Raw genomic sequence first — 15,394 nt, 5'->3', positions numbered from 1 at the left:
GAGTAGCATCCTGCCCTCACCAAGAATGATACCTCAGTATAAAGAAAAAATGATCAATTTAAACAATTGGTTAAGCTTCTGGTGTCATTCAAAGGGGATCCAGTGTCTGTCAGCCTGGGCCAACATGCTCAACAAGCCGTGTTGCTTCTCAAGAGACAGCCTGCACCTGTCACTCCTAGGCATTTGAATACTGGCCAAGGCTCTTGCTGCCCCCATAGTGCCTTTTTTAGGCAAGGCTCAAAAGTCAAACCCACCACCATAAATAGCACAATTAACAAAAAACTGAGGGTTATGCTACTCAACGCCAGGAGTTTAAATCTCAAAATGCATGAGCTCGAAGCACTCCTCAGTATGGAGAACGTCGACATCTGGATACACAAAAGGAGGGGGTGTATCCATATTTATCAAGGATACCTACACCTCCAGGTTAGTGGCGCAGCATGATACCTCTGAGATCATCCATGTGCAACTAACATCGGGCAAATCTGCAATGCAAATTGTGGCCTGCTACAGATCACCCTCCATGACCCAGGACCACCACTCCACCTTTCTGGAGACACTGGAAAACATGAAGTTCCTACCAAACACCCTGATATTGGGCGATTTTCAATTACCCTACACTTCACTGGTAAAAATACTCAAGTACAAATTCCCAGGCCCAGCACTTCCTGGAATTCATCAACTCAAATGCCATGGATCAGCTGGTAAACTCCCCTACCAGAGGTGAAAACATATTGGACCTGGTCATCACCAACATGGGCAACAGGTGTTCCACATCAGAGGCTAACCCGTCACTGGTTAGATCAGACCATAAACTAATCACTCTGGATGTCCACACCCCACCACCACCCTCAACTAAGGAAACCACAGTAAAAAACTTTTCTAAAACAAACTTCACCTTACTTAAGACAGAGGTGTTAAGTTTCACAGCACCCATCCTAAAAGATAATGCTACCCACGATGCAGAAACCTTTACAAATGCAGTCTGAGCACCTACAAGGATACATGGATCGTGCCATCCCTAGCAAAACCAATACTCACTCCTCTAAGAGAAGGAATCCAGTTTGGTGGACCCCTGCAATAAAAAGGCTATACAATAGAAGGAGGAAACTAGTTCAGAAAAAAAGGAAATTCCAAGAAGGAAAGACATCCCTGATCAGTATCAGTAAGAAACTGAGGTCCCTCATGAAATCATCCAAGGCTAACTTCGAAAGTAAAATAGCCAAGGATTCAAAAGATAATCACAAAGCCTACTTTAGCTGTGTTAAGAATCTAAGTGGCAACTCGCAGATATGCACTGAACTAGTGCAAAATAGCACAAAATATACTGAACCTACGGATATTGCCAACATCCTGGCAGATAGATTCAGTGCAAACTTCACCCCCCCTCTCACCTCCAAAAGGGCCCACAACAATACTGGAAAAGTGTAATGTCCCAAAAATCACAGATGCACAGGTGAAAACAGCCCTTTCAAAAGCCAAAAACACAGCATCAATGGGACCAGATGGTGTCCCAGACTTCGTCTTGCACAAACTACAGAACGAACTAACCCCCACCTAAACACACTGTTCAACCTCAGCCTCTCCACAGGCTACATGCCCATAGAATGGTGCATAGCAACGGTTATTCCTCTCCACAAAGGAGGGGCCACAACTGACCATGGTAACTATTGTCCCATAAGCCTGACTAGCCTGGTCTGCAAGGCTATGGAGCGCATTATCATGGAACTCATTAACAAAGACATTGGGAACCTCCAAATACTTGACCCAACCCAGTTTGGCTTTAAGGGCTGATCATGCCTACTAAACCTGGTTGACTTCTTCAAGACAGTCAACAAGGCCATAGATGAGGGAAAGGTGGTTCAAATAGCCTACCTTGACCTTGCCAAGGCTTTCGACACCATTTCCCACTTGGGTATTACAGAAAAACTCACCAACCTGAACATAAACCCCTACATCACGAGATGGGTTGCCACCTGGCTTACAGATAGAAATCACATGGTAAGAATAGCAGAATAGCGGGCTCCAGGTCCGACTCTAAACCAGTTACAAGTGGTGTCCTGCAAGGCTCGGTCCTGGGACACCTACTGTTCAGTATATACTTCTCAGAAGTACAGGCAAACACAGGAGGACTATGGCTAACCAAGTTTGTCGATGACTGCAAACTGGGAGTCATAATCGACTCTCCGGGTGACACGGACATCCTCCAAAAGGGCCTTACTGAGACGGACACCTGGTGTCAAAGTCATGGCCTCAAGCTAAATGCCAAAAAATGCATAGTCATCCCATTTGGGAAAAATGAAACACCCACAAATTACCACATAGGTGGCAGCCCCCTTAATACAGAAGTGGTAATAAGAGATCTGGGGACCCAGGTAGATAGTAATCTCTCCTTTGACAATCATATTGCCAAAGTAGTTAGGAAATCCTATGTGGCCCATCGACTTACTAAAGAGTTCGCATCTAGAAATAAAGAGGTTATAGTGCCCCTCTAGTCGTCACTCATTAGACCCATCGTAGAGTACAATGCCCCATTTAGGATGTACCTCACAAGGCACTTCCAACAGCTGGAAAGACCACAAAAGTACCTCACCAAGAGGATTACTGGTCTCAAACATATGTCCTATGAAGCCCAACTGAAAAAACTCCGGCTGTACTCAGTGGCATATCGCTTACTCAGAGGTGATCTCTGCCTGACTTACAAAGCCATGTCCAACTCAGAATTGATGGACATGCTCCACCTAAAGAAATCCAAGTCACTGTGAGCCACGTGCTCTAGTGAGCTAAACCTAGCCACAGCAATAAATAGAACATGCTGGAGGGATAGATTCCTGTCAGAGACTCCCCATGCTTTGGAATAAAATTCCAAATTACATCAGGCAGAGCCCCTCACTAACACTCTTCAAGAGAAACCTTGACGGGTGAATGGGTAACAGAAAATACACCCCTGGGATCACTTCATTGGCTCTGCTTGACAGAGGATCAGTTAATTAATCAATGGGGCGGCGAAAGCCGACACACTCTGGCTAGGCTTATAAATGCCCTCTGGCAGATAGCCTAGTACCTACCTATGAACCTAATACTGGTTGGCTAACATGAGGCTAAGAGAGAAGTTGCAATATCAAAGAACAGGGCATCAGAAGCACTCTACCAGCTTCTGGAAAGGAACTCGGCACAAAGAAACTCTTGTCTGGTTTTCTTCTCTTCCTTATCTTCATGAGAGATGATAGCAACAATCTGCTCAGCAGTCCACATGACATCAAAAGTAGGTTGGAGTATTTCCAGCAGCTACTGAATGGAGAAAACTCCACAGACATTTTACTGCCGCACATAGCCTATGATGACAGAAGAAGAGAACATCCTAGAAGAAGGAAGAACATCATTAAGGAAAATGAAGTCAAGGAAAGCAGCAGACATAGATGAAATCATAGCAGATATACCGATGTTGGGTCATTCAGGGGAGAAATTCCCCCAGAGTGTATTTATAGTAATAAGAGAAAGGCATATCCCAGATCATTGGAGAATAAGTATTCAAGTGCCAGTGTAGTAGAAAAAAGGGGACATTCATGACTGTGGGCACTATAGAGGTATCAAACTGCTGTCAACACTGTATGAAAGTGCTGGAGAGGGAGAGAGATAAATTAATATGCAGAGTAATAGAAAATAAAGATGGGAGATGAGCAGTTCAGATTCAGATCAGGATGCAGTACAACTGACCTGATATTTGCAGTGAGACAAACAGCTGAGAAGAAGGTTGAGATGAAGAAAGCGTCCAACTGGGCATTCCTACACTTGGTAAGAGAGCATGTGACAAGGTCTCAAAAAGCTGATTTATGAAGTTCTGTGATGGTTTGAATTAGTGGAGGCTATGTACAAGGACCTAATGACACAAGCACAAACAGTTTTCAGACTCACAGATGAGGTAACCATTGGGTGTAGGTTTGCATTACACTTAATCTTTGAGCTGTCTGCTGCTCATACTTGTGACGGACTACAATAACAAACAAGATGGAGGGGATACAGATCCACTAAGCTGCTTTATGAAGATGACAGAAACTTCATTAAAAGACAGAGAATAGAATGCAAAACTGAAGGCAGAAAAGACAGCAGTCATGGCAGTAAATGGGGGGAAATCCTAAGAAGCTAAAATTGAGATAGATGGGAAACTAGTGAAACAGGCTGATAGCTTCCAGGATGTGGAAAGGGTGATTGAGAAGAAGGGAAGTCTGAATAAGGAGGCCAAAGCTAGAATTAGAGGGGCTGCACCCATCGAGCGCAGAATGTCAGGGGTAGTTTATGCCAGAAAAATACCAAAGAAGCCGAAAACTAAAGTATACAAAACAGTGTTGTGATCAATACTACTGTATGGTACAGAAACCTGTGCAGTGAAGGCAGAGCAGTTGAGGAAGCTAGACATGATGGTGAAGTACCTGAGATGGGTGCTGGAATGTACACTGTTGTACAGATAAAATGAAAACATCAGAGCAGAAGCCGAAGTAGCTCCAGTTGCAGAAGGTCAAAGACAACAGATTAATGTGATTTGGGCACATGCACAGGAGAGAAGACGATTTGTTGAAGATTTGCAAAAGACAGGAAGAAGGAAAGCGGAAATGAGAATGTCCGTCGAGGTAGATGGATTCTGTGACAAAAATCCTTTGTCAGGCATGACTGTTAGAGTATAGCAGAGTGGCATTGAATTGAGAGAGATTGCGACAGTTGACCCAACACCCCAACATCATGAAAAAAATGGGAAGGGGGGGGGGGTTCATGCTGATGCTGATTATGGCTAAGTTTGATATTTAGGAACAAATTAGTAAAAATGTGGGCAAAGTGTTTGTGAGTAACTCCTGTTGTCTGAGATGTTTACATTCCAAAGTATCCCAGGAGGGGGAGAAGACAGAGATAAGGTATATACTTTTGATAAGAATTATGATTATTTTAAGCATTAAACAGATTACAAGAAAACAGAATTCTGAGAAACTGCCTGATGTAAAGCACTGAATAAATGATACCTCAATGCATATTATGGTGTGTAGAGAAATTTGGAAAATAGTTTTACTATGGAGAATGTATGGCATGAAATAAGAGAAATTTGGTAAGACAAAGTATAACAGGAAGCATGGAAGAAGAAATAGAGAATAGGAGAAAATAAGATAAAAGAAATATTTATGAGAATTAGAAAGGTAAGATAATTAAAGAAAGCTACTATTAATGTTGCATGTGTCATGTGCTAAGATTTAATGTCTGCTTATGTAGACACAAGTCACAATAAAGCAGTTGATTTTTGATAATGTGAAAATTTAATGAAAAAACATAATAAAAAAATGATCACTTTTTTTGCGTGTATGCAGCCTAAATGACCTTATTACTGCCACATAAATGTTTTATTACAGAAAGGATCCTGAAGATGTTATCTTTAAACTGGTTCTTTAGCATATAACAGTTTAACTATGTGATGCTATTGCTGTATAAGCTGTCTTATTTTGGAAACAAATGTGTTTGCCATTTTGAGGGCCTTAGTCACGCAAAGACCACTTTCAATCAGGTCATAGAACTCCTGCTATATTGTTCCCCAGCAAAACACATTTTAGGTAGCTGTATTTCCATAAACTATTGAGTATAAAAGGCTAATTTAAGTCATGCACTTTTATCATTATATAATCGTGAAGAGAAATCTGATTTCTGACTGAATGCTGCAATATTAGTTGCACATACAATTTAAAATGCAAAAAGTAAAAAAAATGAGTTTGCAAAAGTAATCTTACCTAAAGTGAGTCATATAATCTTTTCCTCTACTTTAGGTCTATCGCTTACCATTCTATGATGCTTGTGTACATGATGCCTGTGGATGTGAGGAAGATGGAGACTGCACATGTCTGTGTGATGCCATTGCTGTATATGCCAAGGCCTGCTTAGATGCTGGAGTCTGTATTGATTGGAGAACACCTGATTTCTGTCGTAAGTTTTGTATTACCTTTCCAGTAGTTTACTTTCTTATTAAATAAAATGGTGTAGGTATTATTCTTTATTTTCAAATAGGCAGGCAGACAAAAATAAATGCAAGAGAGTTTTTTGATAATGCTAAACATAGTTCTTAGTCTACTCTTCACAGCTTTACTAGTAAGTCAATTTTACTTGTATAGCTATAGGTACCAATTTAGAAGTAATCTGTGAAAGCATATAACTTTCTACATGATGTTTCGGACAAGTCAAAACTTATGAGAAATTAGTCATCTCTGAACCAGAGTACCACAAAAGTATTTTGCTGCAGGTCACCACTCTTGGTATTTGCAGTTGAAAGCTGCATTTAGCAATTTGTTTATGAAAACAGCTCTATATACTTTAAAGTACTGGTTGAAGCTATAACATGAGGATGTGCTATAAATTAATTTTCTTGAAAATTAAACATAATGTTGAGTGTAGTATACATATTATTAGAGGCAAAAATAACTTGCTGTGGTAGAATAGTTAAACTCATATTGTATTTCCCTTTGAAGAACTCAACAAATGTATTTAGCTTATGCACAAATCTAACTTCCTTTTTTTTTCTTTGCTTTGCTTTTCTTTTCTTTTTTTATTTTCTTCAGTGATTTACTTTGGAAAGGAATGTTTTATAAACTCTTAGGCTGTTCCTCTATGAGGAACTTAAGAAACCTGACCTTACAAGCCCTAGTAGTTGTTTGGCCTTTATATTTTGTGTATGAGTAACCTGGAGGCAACAGAAAAGATATGCTGGGACATTTACTTGTGTCTTTAACCATGAGGGGCATGGGTGCTGAACTTGGGTTGAATTTATGGTTCTCCATCCATTCATCTAAATTACGTTTGAATGGAGTAAGAGAAGTATGTGGATTGGAAGATGATTGGTTGTCATAATTGCAAACCATTGTTATTTATATATTGTTCTTTGCTTTGTTACATTATGATGTAACCCAAGCTGAGCATATAATTGGTCCTTGTTTGATCAGTCTTCTACCCTAGTAAACAAATTTAAATAAATAAATAGAAGCAGTCTTCTCTGCATTATACACCCATCCTTTTGACAGGTCCTGTTTATGTTGCAAAAGAGATTATGAATCCTTGAGCTGGTATTCATATTAGCATTGGACGTGTGAATGTGTAATAGATCTGACAGGATGGGGTCAGATAAGGCTCTATACAAAAGTTAGCTCTTTGTAGCCTATTACTCGAAAGAAGGGCAAAGCTGTGAAACTGTTTGTAGATCTGCATAGTTTTTATGATTTAGGCCCCTTGATTTTTTTTTTTAGTGAGATAGTTTGATGATTGTTCCATTTGTGACACATGTTTGGACAGCTGCATACCAAAAGAGGCATCATAGTCCATGACTGACCTAATGAGAGCCGAGTAAAATGTAATGATTACATCTCTGGACCTGGATTCCATACCTTTAGATCCAAGCTGTGCAATGAAAAAAGATTTCCTTACGATAGTGGATACACAGTGATTCCTGACTATGGGATCAACTTTCAGGGTTGTGTTGTCAGTGTGATAGTTACAAGGGAAGACATTCTTGCCAAAGGATATCATTATACATTTCTTAACATTTAGTTTTAGTCCACTATTTTGACAGCAGCTATTTGTTTGGGAAAGGCCATGCTGAAGGATCTTGGTGCCCTCTGGGCAATTTATTATGGCACTAATTTTACTGTGAACTTCAAATATCATTAGCCATAAAACTTTTAACATTTGCTTTGACCACAGAGAAGTAAATGCCGAAGATGTGTGGCCCAAGGACTGACTCTGGGATACACCACTTTTGATGGATCTTTTAGAGGAGCCAGAGCCTTCCACCCTAATTTACTGGCTTCTGTTCATGAGGCAGTTCACTATCCAATGGGTTACATAGGGATTTATATTTAGCTGGGAGAGTTTGTCTATAATACTGAGTGTAGGATGGTTTTGAACTCCTTGACAAGGTCTAGATATGCTATGTGCACTGATTTGCCTTTGTCCATTGCATCACTAATTTAGAAGAAGCCTACAAGACTAAGTAGGCAGGATCTGCCCTTGTCAAATCCAAACTGGCTTGGGTTGAGAGTTTGTAAGTTGCCTATGTTGTTATTTATTAATTTCATAATGATTCATTCCATAGCCTTACAGGTGAGGCTGGTCAGGCTTATGGGTCTAATTGCTCAGGTCCATTGACATCCCATTTTGTGCAAGGGGATGACTGTTGCTGTCCTCCATTCAACTAGCATGAGGCATGAGTGTATATTGAACAGCCTTCTAGCGGGTTTGACAAGTCCTAATTCAGGTTCCAGTAGGCAGCCCAGTACATTGTCCAGCCCTGTGGAAGTAGTGCTCTTGATCTTGCCTAGTGCCTTGAGGACTTGTACTCGGGAGATACCAAAGGGGCTATAGAAGTGGGTATGTGGTCTGGAAATATAGGAGGGAAGAACCGAGTGAAGTTAGAGATAAATTTGTCTGCTAGTAGATTGCCTATGTCTTCTGATTCTGTATATGTGATATAGTTTTACTATTTGATGTCTGCAGTAATGGACATTGTTTCTGAAGTTACTAAGACTCATTATGGAGTCACCTATGAGTAGGATATACAGGACTGTATTATGGTTTGCTTTATGGACTTTTGAACTGAATCAGTGTGATTCATATGTACGTGTCTTTCATGGTGAGTGCTGTGATTATGCTTCACTTGGGTGCCTATTTTTACCTCGTATCTGGCTTTGGTTGATTTGATCACGTTCTGGAATTCCCTGTTTAGTTTAGTAAAAGTGTTTTAGCATCTTGACAGTTAAGTTTAATTTTGCTTGCAATACATTTTTTTCTTTTGTATTTGGTTTCCACCATAACAGTTTATTCTTAAATTTTGCATTGTGTTTACTAAATGGGAAATGTGTTTTTGCTGCTATTTACATGTGCATAGAGTTTGGTGACAAAACTTTCTGCACAAGCAGTGGGGTCATCATGTCGGAAGGGGATTTCCAATTCAGTTAGGTCATCACTCAGTTTTAGTAGAATAGCCTCAATGAAATCTCTGAAAACTGAGATATTGGAAGATGCTATCTCCCATCATTTTTGTGGTGAATGTGACATATTTGTGGGCCAGTTTAACCAAGGAAGTAGTGGCAATTGGTGGAGAGCAAAGCTGTGTCATATTGGTAAGGACCAAGTCCAGGATTTTATTGCCCCTAGTTAATGTGTGGACTAACTGGTACAGAGAGTTTCCATTCATGACATCCAGAAATTTCTGGGAATACATATCTCTTGGTGTATAAGTTTGTGAATTAATGTTGCAGTAGTTGAACTCTCATTGGAGAATGGTGTTTGGCTTAAAGCAGAGGGAATCCATACTAGTTAAGTAGGAGGTGTGGGCTGAAGGGGGACATACAGGGGGTTCTATACATACAGGGGGTTCTATACTTAGCTATGATAACGTAAGGGATTTTGTTTAACAGTAATGTGAACATAGAGGGGTTCTAGACCATTATTTTATCTAATGAGTCTAGAGGTTAATATTTTTGAAGAATATTGAGACAAAACTCACTTTATTGCCTTCATCTCATGAGGTGAGCCTGAACATGAGGTAGGCATTGAAACTCTACAATGATGGTGTGCTGTTATTGGACTTGAACCATCTCTTTGTGATGATGCATATATCAATGTTTTCAAGGGTAAGGACTGCTTGTAGGGAAGCTCCTAGCATTGAGCAGCAATAACGTTATGTTAACCAGATTCTGTTTTATTATGTTGCAAATATATATCGATTCCTTTTGAATTGCACCAGAATCTAAGTCAATTTTTGAAGTCAATAATCTTTTGTTGGTATTGCGGCATCATTCTTGGTCATGGTAAAGTGCTGCTCAAGGCTAGCTTTATACCTGTCAAAAACATACATTCCAGACTTCCATCATGTCTCTCTCCATATGGTCAAGAGAGGTACATCTCAAGTCATTTACACCCTAATGCACCGTGACCGCTTCATATGTGTACTTGCGGCCAGGGACTTTAGTGCATGTGTAATGGTGTGAATCCTGACACCTGATATGCAACTGACTGTGACCCTCTCCTTGCACAGCCTGATGAGCAGTGCATTGATGTGTCTCACTATGAATCACCTATGACTAGGGTATACTGGGCTATATAGGGGTTTGCTTTATAGGCTTTTGAATTCAATCAGTGTGACTCCTGTATGTATCTTTCAAGGAGAGTGCTGTCTGTGTTGTGTGTTTGGGAGGTTGCTATGGGCATTTGTTTCTTAGGTTACATTTAGGAGGAGTTTGTGGTTCATAAAGTTACTTTTAAGAGCCTTAGCATATGTAGATCTATGTGTTTTGTCTGAGTTATGAGTGATGGCTTTAGTTTGGTATTGTGCGGTACTGACAATCTGCTTATTTGCAGTGGCTTCATGTGGAGAGCTTTGCCTCAAGTAAAATTGTACAACTCCATCTCTTACACATTGACACAGCTTATTTAAGTAGCAGGTGGTTGCCAGTAAACATGAGACAATTGCTACATTGTCTCAGGATGCTCATCTCAACCAAGCTGGCTACAGAGGCAGTTGGAAAGTGCAAATCCGTGGTTCCAAATGCTTAGTAATTAAGGCTGAAAGAGGAACGGTGAATAAGTGGTTTAGAGTTAATTTACTGGAATGTTTTTTTTTTGTCTGAAAGAGCACTGTAACTCTCCACACAAGAACAGCATGCCTCTTCACACAACTACTGATAAAGAGCATTTTAGCAAGTAGTTAGGGTATTGTTTTGGGGTATACTAATATATGCGGGAAGAGAAAATTTGGTTTGAGCACAAACACCATGTAGGTAATAAATTATAAGTCTAGACTGGCTATGTGATCACCTTTGATGGCACTGGTGTACCACTGCTTACATCTGCTGTTAATGCAGCTGTAATTTAGGGGTAGGTTTAGCTAAGGTTACTAACAGAGAACTCGAAAATGAAAGCACCCGCATCTGTTGAGTACAGTGTTGTGCAGCACCGCAAGTGCCACCACCCACTGTTAAGTTGTGTGGAAAAGTGAAAGAACTATGAAGAAAGTAGTTATAACTTCAGCCAATAATATCTAAACCTCATAAACAGAAGAAAATTATTTCCTGCCTCTGAATAACTACTACTACTCTTAGCAGGTTTACACTCAGACTAGTAAATCATCTGAAACTCTACTTTAATGTTAAGACTAAGCTGTAAAAATAGGAAGACATTGGAAATTTACAGGAAAACACTTGCTAGCTGGAGCTGTTATCTAACACATATATAAAAGAGAAATCTCACTGTAAGAAACTGGAGAATATGTTAGCTAAACAAACAACTAGGTGACTAAGAATCTCACAACATCAGCTATTTTTATTAGGCTACAGTTTAAACAACAAGTGGTAGTAGATGTGTAAAATCACAGGAAAAAACATTTTGACTAGAGGGGATACAATCAGATACTTAAGCAGCCAAGTGACTGTTTTAAATAAATAAAAAAAGCCAAAACAATAATAAATACAGTAATCCAATGTACTTTCCTGGATATTTTGTGGAATTTAAGATGCAAAAATACCAGAAAAAATGTTCTCAGCACATATGCTGTTTCACCTTACAATTGTATTCTGTGGGGGTTACTTTCTTCCTCCCTTTTTCAGGAAGTATAGTCTCTCACGCACCAGTGTGATTCGATCCAACAACCTCCACCTCCCAGGATGCTAGGATTACAGGAGTATGCCACACGCATGGCAACAGCTCACTCTCCTGGAAGTCTTGGGAAACACACAAGTAAATGCCTACCAGCAATGTTCAATTGAGTGGAGAAGTTAAGGAACCAATATGAAAGTAGTTAGAATATCAGCCAATGATCTCTGCCCTTGAGAAACAGCAGAAAATTATTTCAATTTTACAATAGGACTAGAAAACTAGCCGTAAACTTTACTATAATGTAAGATTTAAATTGTAAAAATAGGAAAAAACATGGAAAGTCACAGGGAAAACACTTGTTTGACTAGATGGAGTTGTTTTTCAAATGAATTTACAAGGGAGAATGCTCAGTATAACAAGAAGAAGGATCTATTAACTTCACAAACAACCAGGCAGTAAGGAAACACACAATATTGTTTAAAAAAAGCTGAAGTTTAATGCAAAAATATTAACTAGAATGGGGTGGAATCAAATACTTAAACAGCCACACAACTGTTTAAGACACAAAAACTAAAACTGTAAAACGATTATAAAACTTGTTTAAATAATCAAAAAAGTACTGAAAATACCCCCCCCCCCAAAATAAAAATATAATAAGTGCAGGGATTTAATGTACTACTTGGGATATTTTGTGGAGATACCCTAATTAATAAGTAACAGGCACAGCAAACATCATTAAATGGCAAATGCAGGTTACCCAAACATAGAAAAGGGGGAGGTAAAGAGAATTATGACAGTAAATGGAGGAGTTTTAAAGCATGGGAGAGTTTTAAAGGTGCTGAGTGGCTCTTGCCTCTGGTTGTTAACCCTATGGCTAAAGTGGATAAACATTTGAATTAAGAACATCTATAATGTTACATTAAATACATAACTGTATTTTTCTATGTTTCTTCAGCATTTAGAGTGTTTAAATTCAGTAATCTACATAAGCTAGACAAAAATTAATATAATCATTTTCTTATTTAACAATATGCTTTTCTTTTATTTTAGCTGTTTACTGTGATTATTTCAACAAAATGAAATCTAAAAAGCCCAAAGACTATTCTTATAACAGTTGGCATTATCAACCCTGTTTGTGCCCAAATTTTGTTGCAGGCTTCAGTGCCACAAGTTACATAAACATTGAAGGTAAGAGCACATAACTCTCAAGTATTTAACTATCACTCATTGTTAATGTAGTAAATGTAAGATCATGGTTTATATAAGTCATGGATCAGATACTACTTCACTGACAATTCAGTATCAATAAATATTTCATTAAAAATGGAATGTCCCCAAAAACTTACATTGGATGGCCTTATAGCAGATATGGGGTATGACAGTCATCAGTGGGATTTAATCAATTTATGCTATGTTGCTACATTTTGCTTGTAGTTCACTTGTCATCTGTTTATCAGCATCTGGAGTGTAATGTACTGTGAGACAGAAAGCACCCACCTTAAGCCATAGATATTCACAAAGACTAAGGCATGACTTCCTTGCAGCTGATGGCATCATGGTATACGTCATACAACCTACTATTTACTTATAACTAATCTGTGCATTGTAGTATGTTTTTTGTGTTATGTGAAAAAAAGGAGGTCATTTTCTTTAAATCATTCTTAATTAGTGGAAGTCTAGGACCATGGACATCCTATTGCATACAGTTATAGCCTTAAAATTTGATTTCCTCCTACTTGGCTTATTATGGAATTATAATCGACCAAGTGGTTGATGCAGAAAAAAGATGGGATGCAGAAGAGGACCTAAATTGGAAGGAATATGCCTGGCAAGTAAGGCTTAATACAGATGCAGATCCAGGTATGAATGAAAGAGAAAATGTTAAAGTAGTTTTATGCAAGAAAGAGTTAAAACACTGTTAGTGTAGTAGTCATGTGAATTTTTAGCATTTAAATGCAGTGTTTTTTGTTATACAACCAGGTCTAAAGAAGTTCTATGTGAATGAAAATGCTTACCGGATATTTTTTGTTTTATTAAGGAGTGTTCATATTTAATTGCCATTTTGAAGTTTTGTTTTTTTCATTTTTGGACTTGTGACATGATTTTCTGAGAAGCTTGAGTCTAATTTGGATTAAATGGCTTTTTCAAATTGCAATTCACCCAACATGTTTTCCCAACAACAGCACAACAGCAGAACTCAAGTTTCCTGGTTATACCTTCTGGCTTTACATTGCATGACCCTCCGAGTAATACGCTGCTTGATAATGGTAATGGTGTTGTTGAAAAGGTTGGCTTAGACAGATCTTCTAAAGGGGCAAATTCTGTGATTATATCTGACTTACGAGCTTTTTCCAAGAAAAAGAATACTTTATCTGACAACAAAGCACTGAAGGGTAATGTTGTATTAACGGATAAACTGCTGGGGGATTGTCTATTGCATCCAGCGAAGCCATTCATCATAGAGAGACGAGCCCCTGAGTTAAGCCAATCAAGTAACAGCCTTAACTTTGTAAGTGAATTTAATCTACTTTAAAATAATCTTCTGAAAGTTAAAAGGTTGCAATGGGATATTCTTTTCATTGAAGCCTTCTTACAAGCCAAAAGAGTCCCAAGAGGGCTCAGAGTGCACAATATGCCTGCTCGGGAATTAGTTTCAGGTGAATTGCTGAATATGTGGAAAGTGCTGAATGAAAGCGTGGGTCTGCAATATGTTCACCTGTTGCTTGAGGATGCGAGGCACAAATTGGCTAACCTAAATGACAGTGTATATAATTCCCTTAAAGAAAATATTTCTCTAACCAGTTTTGAGTCAAGGGTGGAACTCATACAAGCAAAACTGAATAAAGAGAATGAAATGCAGCAAAAAAGGAAACTGAAGAAATTTTATCGAGATGAGTTTGATTACCAAAAGGGGCTGTATGTGAATCAGTCTGTTTCAGAAGCAGCTGTTACTAATGTGGATTGAAATGTAGAGTGTGACCAGCTAACTGAAAACAGAGCAGCTAAGAGAAGCAAAACAGTGGAGGGGCATTCTACCAATGTTAATGTTAACAAAGCTAGTGACTGCTTAAATGATGAACACACCAAACAGGTTTTTCAGTGTGTCGATGTATATCAGGATAGAGGCACAGGTTTAACAACTTGGGCACAAGTAGCAGTGAAGAAAACACCTTTCAAGCCGAGGAAACAGTCATGGGCACAGAAAAATCAGGGATATGGGCAGAAAAAGAAGTTTTACAACAACAAAGGAAAAAAGTTTTTCAACAGCAACAGAAACTTCAAGGGAAATGCCTATTGGAATGTGAATGAACATTGCTGTTGCCAGCAAGCAGTCCAATTCTGCAATGCCCAAAATGGAAATACATGGAGAAATCAACAGCACAACCGTTAAACAAAGGTACTGTTAACCTGAATTTTAAGATAATTAATCTATCTTCTGTTTCTCTAAATCCAGAATTTGTGCCATCTTCTAGGGCTAATATTGTATCTGTTATTAATTCTTTGAGAGATTTTGTGCGTAAAATCAATTTGAAATGTTTTTTTCATGGTATTATATGTCAACAATATTTAAAAAAAAAAAACAGCGTTTTTAATCCTCCTTTGTGACCAGAGTTCGAGGCATTTTTTTTAACATGTGAAAAATAAGGGAATGATTTATTAGGTTGCAAAAGCAAAAAAATGTTTTTTATAACATGTTTATGAAAAAAAATGTTTTACAGATGTTAATTGATGATAAAGATGTCTATATTACTAAAGCTGATAAAGGCAATGCTGTGGTAGT

At 38.6% G+C, this 15,394-nt stretch overlaps 1 protein-coding gene across 1 annotated transcript in view; it reads left to right on the top strand.

Annotated features, from left to right (window-relative positions):
* Positions 1-15,394, top strand: part of LOC122791453 (mucin-6-like) — a 1,454,314-nt gene that overhangs the window by 1,314,516 nt on the left and 124,404 nt on the right. The window contains exons 25-26 of the mRNA XM_044059198.1: positions 5,802-5,958; positions 12,664-12,801. Coding sequence (XP_043915133.1) covers positions 5,802-5,958; positions 12,664-12,801 — 295 coding nt within the window. The remainder of the gene's footprint in view (positions 1-5,801; positions 5,959-12,663; positions 12,802-15,394) is intronic.

This window comes from Protopterus annectens, chromosome 17.part0, assembly GCF_019279795.1.
Source record: "Protopterus annectens isolate FY-2018-M chromosome 17.part0, PAN1.0, whole genome shotgun sequence".
NCBI classification, from domain to species: domain Eukaryota; kingdom Metazoa; phylum Chordata; order Ceratodontiformes; family Protopteridae; genus Protopterus; species Protopterus annectens.
The sequence above is the reverse complement of the archived record's forward strand: the minus strand, read 5'-3'. Positions and strand labels throughout refer to the sequence as shown.